Raw genomic sequence first — 12277 nt, 5'->3', positions numbered from 1 at the left:
CTTCTCTGGATTGTTCCCCTGAGGAGACTCCTAGGAAGAGAAAGTGCAAAAGGAGGCCCTTGGACTCTCTGCAAAGGTCAGTCACTTGAGGATACTGATTTTGGTGAGGGAGAAGGCTCCCCATGATAATCTCTGGAAGACGTCTCATTTGGAGATATTCTTTAGATCCTTAAATAGAGAGATGGTTGGACCTCCACCCAGCCCGTCACCAGAGGAATCCGTATTTATAGAAGTCTTTGAAGCTGGCCCATCTGCTTCCTGGGTTAACGAGCTCACTGATTTTGTCTCTCGGCAGGTGTGGAAGAAACCTGACTCAGTTGAGCCAATCCCTAAGAGGCCAGATTGGAGTCTGGCTCCTCATGTTGGGATGGAATTCTGGAGCAAGGGGGTGCCAGTGGATGCCATGGTCATGGCGGTGGCCGCTAAGAAGGAACTCGCAGAGCAAAATTCCTCTGTCTATCCCCTAACAGGGAGTCTAGAGCATTGAACAGGTTTGGGAAACATTTCTATGCTTCAGCAACCTTTGCCCTTAGCTTGCTGAACTATTTGGTACATTTTACAAGACTACAAAGGGATTTGATCAAAGAACTTTCAAAATCCCTGTCAGGGACCATTACTGCTGAGGCTCAATCTTCTGTGGCCTCCCCGTTGGCACACCATCCAATCTATTTCAAATTCATCCATGAGGCTTATTTAACATGCAGCCAAAGGCAGCGAGTTCAGGCATATCCATTAGGAGGCATGCCAGGATGCTCTTATGTGATTTTGCAGAGCCTTTCAAGTCCTCATTCATCAATGCTTCTTTAGATGGCAGTTTATTGTTGGGCCCAGAAGTGAAAGGGACACACACTAGGTTGTGAGAAGGATCGAAAGACCTTCTCTGCTGTAGGCGTACGTTTTTTGACCCCTCAAAGATCCTTTTCTAGGAATTAATGAGGTGGTCAGAAGATGTGGTTCAGAAAGTCCCAGGGTCCTTTCCAGGCACATGTGGAGATAGTTCCCCTAGGGGCAGAGGGGGGAACTATGATGGATGACACTATCCACATGGCAAAGGAAGCCCGTAAGACCAGGGCTCCAGAGATTTTTTTCTCTAAGAGACCGTATCAGCATTCCTGAAAGGAGGCCGGATTTTCTGCCTTCAGAGACAATCTGACGTCGACTTTCTCTACACCAGAAAGCCTGGCTAGATTTTAACAAATGATACTTGGGTTCATAGAGTTGTTTTCAGAGGCTATATAATTTTCCCTGTCACCTCCATCTGTACGCAGAATTCCCAGTGTTCCACCTAGTCAGAGGAAAGAAGCAGCTACAGAAATACAAAAACTGCTAGAAAAGGCAGTCATCCAAGAGGTCTCACCAGAACAGAAAGAATCCAGAATTAAGATTTTTAGTGCCAAAGAAAACGGGACTGGAGACCCATTCTGGATTGGATCAAATTGAATAAATCCGTTTGATGTACAGAGTTTCAGATAGTCACGGTTCAGTCTATTTTATCGTTTCTGGGAAAGGACAGTTGGATATGCTCGATAGACCTTCAGGATGCGTACTGTCACACAAAAATGAACAGACAATCCAGAAGGTATTTATGCTTCCAGCTGGCAGACAGTCACTATCAGTTCAGAGTACTGCCCTTTGACCTCACCACAGCCCCCAGGGCGTTCAAATGCATGGCATTAGTAACGGCTCACTTGAGACTGCAGGGCTTCTGAGTGTTTCCGTATCTAGACAACTGGCTCATTAACCTTGACCAGAAGTCTACTATTACTAGCAAGAGATCAGGTGATCCAGATTTGTTCTCGTGTGGGGATAACCATAAATTACAAAAAATCTCAGTTACAACCAACTCATACCTTGGAAATTCATAGGAGCAGTCTTTAAACTGATGTCAGTGACCACTTCTGTTCCTCTGTCAAGAGAACAGACAGTCAGGTTCCTGGTCAGAAAAATAATTCTCAATACCAAAATTTCAGCCCACTTCTGAAAACCCTGGGGTCTGTGTCATATACCATTATCTTAGTCCCTCTAGCAAGGTTTCTTATGAGAATTGTCCAATGGATGCTAGTAACGCAGTGGTCAATTCTTTCCCAGCGCATGTCAACACAGATAATCTTGCAGGCATGTGTGAAGTACCTTTAGTGGTGGATTCGATCAGGTCTGCTTCCACAAGGTCATTCTTTCATTCTCCCTCAACCCATGCCATAGTGACCATGGATGCTTCCCAAATTGGGTGGGGGACACTTCCTGGGGGAAAATAGTCCAAGGCACATGGTCCTCTAAAGATGCCAATTTGCATATCAGTGTTCTAGAGATGAGAGCAGACCTCTTAGCATTTCAGGCCTTCCAAGATGCTCTACCTTTAGGGATAGTTGCGATTCAGACAATCACGGTCGGTTGTCTGGTACATCAGCAAGCAAGGAGAAACCAACTCCTACACCCCTTGTGTCGAGAAGCTCTGTGTGTGTGGCAATGGCCGTTCTTATCCAGCCACTTTCTGATAGCAAGGCACATTCTGGGGCAGTCCAGTGTGACAGCAGACAAATTGAGCAGGTCTGTTCTGCCTCACAAGTGGTCTCAACAAGAAAGTGACAGACATGATTTTCCGTCAGTAGGGCCGGCCTTGCTGTGATCTTTTTGCATCGCCCCTAAACAACAAGTGCAGCAGCTTCTTTGCCCTGAACTCCTCACCGGGGGAATCACCAAGGGACTCTCTACTCTACGAATAGTCCCTCGTTCTCCTGTATGCCTACCCCCCTCCTATCCTAATTCCCAAATTCCTTCAGAAAGCTGCCAGGTGGAAGTGCAACGTCATCCCCATTGCTTCTTACTGGCCTCAACAAATTTGGTTCCTCTTTCTTTGGCCTCATCTAATTTACCCACCATGGATTCTGGATCCAATTTCAGACCTTCTGTCTCACCCGACAGGCATAATTCACCCAGACTTCTCAAAAGTCAAACTAACACCATGGTTTCTCCAATTCCACTAGTAGCCAGACTACCAATGCTCTCATCTCCAGTTCGTTATATACTTTGTATCTTCCCATAAAGCTTCTACAAGAAAACTTTATAGAAGTAAATGGAAAGGTTTGTTTCCTGGGCATAACAAAAATATGTTGACTCCTCCTCAGCTCCTGTACAATGTGTTCTTGATTTTTTGGCATATATTTTTTAATGAAGGAGCTAGTTTCTCAACCATTAATGTTCAACAATCTCCAATTTTCATGTTAGATTTAAAAATTCTTCTGTGGTCTCGTCTAAACTTTGTAAAGCATTTTTGAGAGGCACACTCCTTTCGAGACCCCCATATAAAGACCCTGCTCGACCATAGGATTTTAACTTGGTACAGCAGGCCTTGAATCATTCTCCCTTTGATTCAGCAGCAAAATGCGATCGAATGTTATCTGACCTGGAAAACTAACTTTCTAGTGGTATTTACCTCTGTTAGAAGAGTTTCAGAACTTCAAGTTTTGTCATGTAAACCTCCCTACTTGAATCTTTCACAAGGATAGAGTCACTTTATGTACCAGTGCATCTGTCCTCCTCAAGATTGTGTCAGAATCCACTATCAATCTGATTATTAACTTGTCTGTTTTCTTTCCTAAATTTGCGAACAAAATTGAATACATGTTGCATTTATTGGATGTTCACAGACAATTGCATTTTTATTTACATACTGCAAAAAAACTTAGCAAGATCATTATTTGTATTCTTTGCACATTATAAATTGGGCAAATCAGTTCAAAGGTGACCTTAGCAAGATGGCTGACAGATTGCATATCATTTATTTACAGCAAGTCTGGTCTATCCTTACCAAGATACCCTAGAACCCATTCGACTAGGTCCGTGGTTATTTCAGTATTTCTCTCTAGAGCTTCCATGGATGACATTTTTGTGGCCGCAACTTGGTCCAATCCTCGTACCTTTATTATTCAGTGCATATTGGATCTGGTCTCCAGGGGAAGAGCAGTCCTTGGCTCAATTGTGCTCGGGAATATCTTCCTTAGAGTCCACCCGGGATTTTAGGTAGATGTGGACTCTGTCCCAACAGTTGAGGATAGAATGAAAATTGACATCATCAGATAAGTTACGTCCTTACCATAACATTGCATCTGTGTTGTCCATTTTCATTCTTCCTCAGCTTCCCACCCACCATCCCCCATCCTTTGCCATTATTGACTTCTGGAAGAAAGACACTACAAGGACACTGCTGTCCTTAATATTGAGCTCTAGATATGACCTTTCTGTTAAGAAAGTTGCAGCAGCTCTTTCTGCTTTATGTAAGATAGCAAGCAAGGTCTGAGGTGTGTTAGGGGTTACTGCATTGTGGGTAGGGGAGGAACTCGAGTATTTTGGTGGCCATGAGCTTTAGTAACGGCAGAGTCTGATCCGAATCCAACAGTTGAGAAATAATGAAAATGGAGAACAGATAGAATGTTATGGTAAGTACATGACTTTTTTTTTTTTTTTTTTTTTTTTACACAATACCTGAAACAGAGGGAAATTGCACATTCTGTTAACATCTGTTTGAAAGAAACTTGCATTGTGAATTGAAAGTAATGACCAGTAATGCATGCTTTTAACTTTGACTTCAAAATGCCTATGCCGTTTATCTGTCTTAAATCATAAGTGTGGTAACTGGTTTGCCTGTAGCTCTGTTGAAGTTGTATTGATTCCCTGTTTAGCCTAGGATCTACCTATGAACTTATAAAGACTTTAAGGCCAAATTTATCGAACAGGTTTGGTGATGTAGAGTTTATTTTTAAGGGGGTGTGTAAGCTAGGGCATGATGACCGAACATGAGTGAATTCCTCATTTCCCATACACCAGCCAAGTTTATGCTTGAATAGGGTCAGGGAAGAACTGTGAGTTGAATTTGTCAGCCTGTAGATTTGTTGTATCTTCCAGTTTAGTGTAAATGACTCCCATTCACAGTTAGCTCTGCATATTGTTGTGTACAGCTTTTGAGATTATGGACATAGCTAATGAAAGCCTTGTTGCGCTTGGTGTGGGAGACTGTTTTTACCCCAAAATTGACTTTGGTAGACCCTCTCTTCCCCCTCTAAAGTACCATTCACAATACTGGAGGAATGCCAAACACCCAGTATTACTGGAGCATAGGTTAAAACTGCAATGTCCAAGGCCAAGAATACAACTTCCATGGGACCCGACAATATCCCTGGATATGTTCTACATGAACTACAAAGTGAACTGGCACCATATCTGCGCCATGTTCAGTCACAGTCTCACCTCAGGCTTTGTCCCTACCGAATGGCGCACTGCTACAGTCATCTCTCTCCATAAAGGGGGAGCAGCTACAGACCCTGGGAATTACCACCCCATTAATCTGACAAGTCTGATATGTAAGGCTATGGAGCACATCATCATGGACCTAATTAACAAGGATATAGGGAATATCCAAACTCTAGATCTTACGTAATTTGGTTTTGTGAAAGGTAGATCATGCCTGCTCAATCTGGTTGACTTCTTTGAGTCAGTCACCAGAGCTGTGGATGAGGGCAAGGCAGTTCATACAGCCTACCTCGATCTGGCCAAGGCCTTTGATACCATTCCCCACTCGGGAATTATTGATAAACTCCCCAAATTAAGCATCAACCCCTATATCACTAGGTGGGTTGCAAATTGGCTCACAGAGAGAACCCACAGTGTGAAAGTAGCAGACTCCAAGTCAGACTGCCCACCAGTCACAAATGGAGTCCCACAGGGATCGGTCCTGGGTCCCCCTTTTGTTTGGCATCTACTTCACGGAAGTCCAGGCCAACTCGAAGGGACTCTGGCTGACCAAGTTCGCAGACGAGTCCAAGATGGGAACCATTAACTCCCCAAGTGATATAGACATCCTACAGAAATGCCTCACTGAGATCAATGACTGGTGTCGAAACCATGGCCTTAAGCTTATTGACAAAAAATACGTCATCCCCTTTGGGAAAAAAATAATTTCTCACTAATTACCACATCGATGAGAGCCCACTGAACACTGAAGACGTTATTAGAGATCTGGGGACACAGGTTGACAGTAACTTCTCCTTCGACCACCACATTGCCACTGTGGTCAGAAAGTCCTTCTGTGTGGCACTTCTCATTACCTAGGGTTTTTTACCAAGGAAGAAAGAGCTCATCATCTCTCACTACTTTTCCCTCATTAGGCCAATCATCAACTATAATGCCCCATTTGGTATGTACCTTATTAGACACATGCAACAGCTGGAAAGGCCACAAAAGTACCTCACGAAAAGGATCCTAGGCCTTAAACACATGTCCTACACGGACAGACTCAAATAAAACTCTAGCTATTCTCTGTCTCGTATCGTCTACTAAGAGGCAATCTCTGCTTGACTTACAAAGCCATGTCTGACCCAGCTCTGTTAGACATGCTACAGCTAAAGAAATCCCAATCCCTCCGCACCACATGCTCCAGAGACCTCATCCTCATTACCACAATCAACCGAATATGCTGGAGGGACAGGTTCATAACCCAGAGACTGCCCATGCTCTGGAATAGACTTCCCAAACATGTCAAGCAGAGCACCTCACTGGCCCTCTTCAAGAGAAAGCTTGATGAGTGGTTGTGAAATAGAAAGCTTACCCCAGGGATCACTCCAGTAGCTCTACTTGATAGAGGCACTGGGAACTAACGTCTGGCAGCACTATGCCAGAATACGTCTATGGGCTAGGTTTGTAAAGGCTCCAGGGCCATTAGCCTAGTACACACCTATGAACCTATGATTTTTGTAGTCTGAGTTGCTTGTATCGATTGAGAGAGTTTAATCCATTACATGCCCAGCAGCCCTTAATAGACCATAGAAAATATGTGAGCTTTCAAGGATTTACACAACGATGATGTACTATATGGACTACTTTTAAGGTATATGTGCATCTTAATTGTATTGTGTTTATAGGTGTGTACACTAAAGTGGATCATTCTTTTGTCATAATGTAGATTGCATTATGCAGGGATCATTTTTTTATATGTTTGTTAAGGGTGTCTGTTTTTATTGGAGCTCTCTTTATAGAAGGTGACACGCTATACAAATGGACTGTGATTTTAGTCAGAATTATGTTTCCAAATGTAGTCCATAACTATTATGGCATTCTCCTGTACTGTGGCTTGAGATCCTGTGGTGTAATGTTTGTATTCTTCTAGAGTTGTTCATTGACAGACAAGTCATAAAGTACATCAAGTGATGTAGATACTTTTTTCCTTTGGAAAAATGTGACATATCGACTGCTCCTGGTAGTGTACTCATGACTTAAAGTGAATATGAAAAGGTCAGACTTCTCTAGCAAATAGTAGTGTGCTTTTGAGAATTGATGGCTTGTGTTGTACTGCTTAGTTTCTGTTGATTTTGCTTTGGTTGAAAGCATATTTTTTACTGCCATACAGAATCGACTTAGCAGTGCTGCTGGGAAAGCCTCCCTCTACCTCAATGGAGAATGAGCAAGTTCTTGACTCATCCCAAGCTGCTTCTTTGTCTCAGTCCTTGGTCTTCAGTAACTCCAAACAAAATTCATTATCACAATCTGCCTCTGGAAATGCATTTACTCCACACAGTATGGTAATGTTTTTGTTTTTATTAGTTTGCTTATATGTGTTTTAGAAGAATCAAATAAAAATGCAGTCTGTGCCATTGTTAGTAATTTAATATAGAAATGTTTAGCTTGTGTGGTTCTTAGTGGATTGAGATTTGCTTTCTGCTAGGCTGTTTAAGGATTTTAATCTGGGTGCAGATACAGTCATGTAATCCTTTTCATATCAGTTGATGATTTGCTATGAAGTGCTGTTCAGTCAGGTTTCCAAGCTTATGCAGATGTTCTTCGTGTTTCACTGTTGCAGTCATTACATTTAGGTAATCTGCTTGCAGGTTGCCCTCAGTCGGCCTGATTAACAAAGTCTTGGGTCCTGCATCGGTTGCTGTCCCTTCTTCCATGGTGTCAGGTTGTCAGGGGTATAAAACATGCAGCTGATGCCGTTACATCAGTCTTTCTTGCCGTGCAGTGCCCAAAGCAGAAGCAGTTCGCAAGTGCCGGTCGGCCAACTCCTGAAATCTTCGTTTTCAAGTTTCAGAACCGAAGTCTTCAACTAAAAGCTAAGTACCATGGTGGGGAAACTTTTTCTTGCTCCTTACCGATGTCAGTAAAAGTTAATAATTGCATTACTTGTGGAAAGCAAATACCTCATAAAGATTTTCATTCGTACTGTATTCCTTGCCTAGGCCCTGACCTCGACGTACCTTGCTGTCGGTTTTGTGCTTTATTTAATCAGCGCACTATCCGTCGTCTGTATATTTTTCCCTCTAAATATTTCGGTTCTTGGTTTAATTATCCAGAAATGTAGTCTGTTAGCCGTCTGACTACCGGGATTCCGAAAAAACGCAAAGATAAAGACAGAGACAAGCCGCCGAGGTCCAAAACTGACGATGACGCTTCTCCTAAGCCAGTCACCAGTTCGCTGGTACTCAGTGAGGCGCTTTCGCAGCCCCTGATACCCGCTACTTCTGATTCGCAGGCCTCTACTGAGACCCATTCAGAGTCCGGTATGCCACGAGATGCTTCAGCTAAGGAACCCGCGGATGTCTCTACCTTGGATGGGTCCGGAGCCGCTGTGCAGGCACCGACTTCTGAGGGTGTATTCAGGCCTATGGACTTGCATATTAAATCGACACCTCCTTAATTACCAAGGCCTATTTCTCGATCCATGTCTAAAAAACCGACTCCAAGGCCACATGCTCAGGCCTCTATGCCTAAAAAACAAAGTATAAAAATGGCTGAAGACCTAATAACTCTAATCAGGGGTAGCCAACCCCCCCTTTCTAACAGGCCTAGAGCTGAGCTAGATTATAAATCCTCTGATCAGGATTCTGTTTTTTCTGACTCATCTGATGACCTGGATTTGTCCTTACCTACTTATGAGGATTCTGATGCAGAGGACTCGATTCCCTCTGTTTCCCCTCCTGAGGATTTTTCTTTTGGGGAAACCTTACATACTCTAAGGGAGTATTTTCACTGGGAAAGCTAGGAATTTTCTGATTCAAAAAAGAGGCTTAGGGATTTCCTTCTCCTACCTCAGCATAGGCCTTTGGCTATTCCTCCTGTACTAGACATTGTTGATGATGCCTTCTCGGAATCCAGTTTGGCCCCTGATTCCCTGCCTCCTGCTCCCAGTAAACCTGACAGATACTACAGGGTCCCTGAGTCCCACAAGTTTGTGTTCAAAAATCCTATTGCAGATCCATAGACTATTTCATAGGGGGCCCAAGGGTGTTGAGGCTTCTACTGCTAAAAATCTTACCCCTTCTGTTAGAGACTCCAGAGCGCTGGATAGATGGGGTAAAAAGGTTTACACTTCAGCAACCTTGGCCATTAGAGCTTTAAACTGCCAATTTCATGTGTTAAAATATCAGCAACATGTTATTGGACTGCTTAAACAGAAAATGATATTGATTCCTGATTGTGTGGAAAATAAAGACTTACAGGATTTAATGCATTCTGCTGAACAAGTTGGAAAGCATACTTTGCAATGTGTTTTGATTCTTTAGAGGCCTATTGCAGGGCTGGTTTTACTAGGTTTGTGCTAGAAGGCATGCTTGGCTTAAGGAGCAGTCTTTGCCTGATCAAGTTAAAGCTAAATTGTTGAATGCTCATTTAAATCAGGACCGCCTGTTTGGCAACAAGGCTGAAGACGTTCTTAAAACGATGGAAGCTAAAGTTAAATCTATGCAAATTGTTAAAGATTTTTTACAAGTTCAGCCTCCTAGATTTAGTAGGCACTGGCCTTCTAAGAATTAGTCCTTTCCAGGTCTTCTCAAGCCAAACCCAGACACAGCAAAAACCCCAGGTTTCAGTCCCAGGGGACGCACAGAACTAAGCAGTGGGGGGGCCTCCACTTCCAAGTCTGGGAATAACAAGACTCCACCCTATGGTAAACTGTCTCAATGACTTCCTTTTAAAATATCCAAGCTCTTATCTTCTGACTGTCCTTTTGGGGGAAAGATTGCTCTTCATGCAAAGAACTGAGAACTTATTACCCAGGACAAATGGGTTTTAAATGTAGTGTCCCAGGCATACAGATTTCACTTCCACATGTTGCCAACACCAAGTGGGTGGCCGGACCTACCCCCAAATCAGTGGGTAGTGGCCCAAAAACAAGTACTTTCTCTATTAAGTATGGGGGCTATTCAACTGGTACCTTAAGAGGAAAAGGGACACTGTTTCTACTAGAGTCTTTTCCTGGTACCCAGAAAAGACAAATCATGGCGTTTTGTCCTCGACCTGTCTTCTCTAAACACCTTTCTCGAGATTCCAAAATTCAAGATGCTAACTCTTCACCAATTACTTCCTATGCTAGGCAAAGATGCCTGGTTGGCAACACTAGATTTTAAAAGAAGCATACCTGCACATCTCAATCAGGGAATCTTGCAGAAGATACCTACGCCTCAAAGCAGGCTACACCCACTATCAGTTTTCTGCACTGCCCTTTGGCTTATCTACTGCACCCAGGGTATTCACAAAGTGCCTTGCTCCAGTTATTGCATTTTGCAGGCAAAGAAGTATTCAAATGTACCCATACCTGGACAATTGTGTAATTCAGGCAGAAAGCCAGGATATACTTTTGAATCATCTGGCTTTTGTAAAAAGGGTTTTGACTTGTCTGGGGTACACCATAAACGAAAATAAATCACAACTGGTACCCTGTCAACAAATTTCATTCCTGGGAGCAAGCTTGAATACAACTTCCCAGATGGCTTGCCTCACGCCAGAAAAGCAAATTCTTTTGACAAACTACTTCAAACAAGTGGCCACAAAAACCCTGCTATCTGCAAGACAAATACTGCAAGCCTTTGGGTTCATGGCTTCCTGCATTCTTCTAATTCCATATGCAGGACTGCATATGAGGAAACTGCAGTGGTATCTAAAAAGCCTATGGAGTCAACATTCTCGCAACCTAGAAACAATGATTCCTATCATACCTTGCCTATGCCTAGAGTTCCTTTGGTGGGCAGAGGCCTGCCACCAAAACAAGGGACTAACTTTCACACCACCCCCTGCCACCCAAGCCCTAACAACAGATGCATCAAACTATACATGGGGGGGGCTCACCTGGCAGGGAAGTGTATTCAGGGCAAATGGAACCCAAGTGAAATGCACGTGCATATCAATCAAAAAGAAATGTTAGCTGTACAGAATGCTCTGATAGCCTTCAAAGACTACATTCTTCCAGGACAACTAATGGTAAAGACGGACAACACCATGTTTATGTGGTACATAAGCAGGGGGTTACACATTCATATCCCCTCTGCAGACTAGCCATGGCATTCTGGAACACAGCCTTTTGCTATCAAGTGCACCTACAAGCTCAATTCCTGCCAGGAACATTAAATACACTGGCAGATGGACTAAGCAGAAACCTCATGGACCCACACAAGTGGAAACTGGAACCAAGGATTTACAACATGTTGACAAGCGAATGGGGGAGCCCAAATATAGACCTGTTTGCCTCCCCCCAGAACTACCAATTGGACAAATTTTGCACAAGGACTCCCACAAACAAGTCTGGAAAGTGGATGCTCTGTCCCTTCATCTGGAAAAAACTATCAGTCTATGCCTTACCCCCGCTGCCTCTGCTCTCCAAATTACTAATAAAAGTCAAACAGGACAAACCAAGGATGATTTTGATTGCTCCAGACTGGCCACGCCAACACTGGTACCCCTTCCTGCACAGTGTGCCACGGTTATCTCCATGGCACCTGCCTCAGACTCCTTCCCTGCTGTCTCAGCAAGAGAACCAGATTCTGCACCCTCAGCTTCCAACACTGAACATTGCAGCCTGGCTAATTATTTAAACTCTCCCTTACCATCCCTCAGAAAACCTGTGAAGGATGTTATCCTAGAGGCAAGGAGGCCTAGTACTAGAAAATCTTATGCCGAAAAATGGAAAAGATTCTGTGCCTGGAAACAATCTCAAGGGATAAGCATAGCAGCGCCCATTTTACTTCAGATTTTACCATACTTAACTAGATGAGATGCTTCACAAGGGCCTGTCTTTTTCCTCCATTAAAATCCACGCCTCAGCCATTTCAGCTCAGTGTAGCACAGAACCTCTACTCTTCTCTCATCCACTGCTCAAGCAGTTCCTCAGAGGGGCCAAAAATTTTAGACCACCCAGGAGAGCTCCAACCCCAGCCTGGGACCTTAACTTTGTATTGGAGAAACTCACTGTACCTCCTTTCGAGCCAGCTGCTACTGCAGACTTAAAATTTCTTCC

The 12277-nt window shown here is 43.5% G+C and overlaps 1 protein-coding gene across 1 annotated transcript in view; it reads left to right on the top strand.

The window, feature by feature from the left end:
• UBAP2L (ubiquitin associated protein 2 like) overlaps positions 1–12277 on the top strand; it is a gene marked incomplete in the record, with an annotated part of 3970948 nt that overhangs the window by 1355170 nt on the left and 2603501 nt on the right. Inside the window, 1 exon segment of the mRNA XM_044080639.1 lies at positions 7400–7571. Coding sequence (XP_043936574.1) covers positions 7400–7571 — 172 coding nt within the window.

Source organism: Protopterus annectens, chromosome 8.part0 (assembly GCF_019279795.1).
Source record: "Protopterus annectens isolate FY-2018-M chromosome 8.part0, PAN1.0, whole genome shotgun sequence".
In the NCBI taxonomy this organism is placed as follows: Eukaryota; Metazoa; Chordata; order Ceratodontiformes; family Protopteridae; genus Protopterus; species Protopterus annectens.
This window is presented reverse-complemented; position numbering and strand designations above follow the sequence as displayed.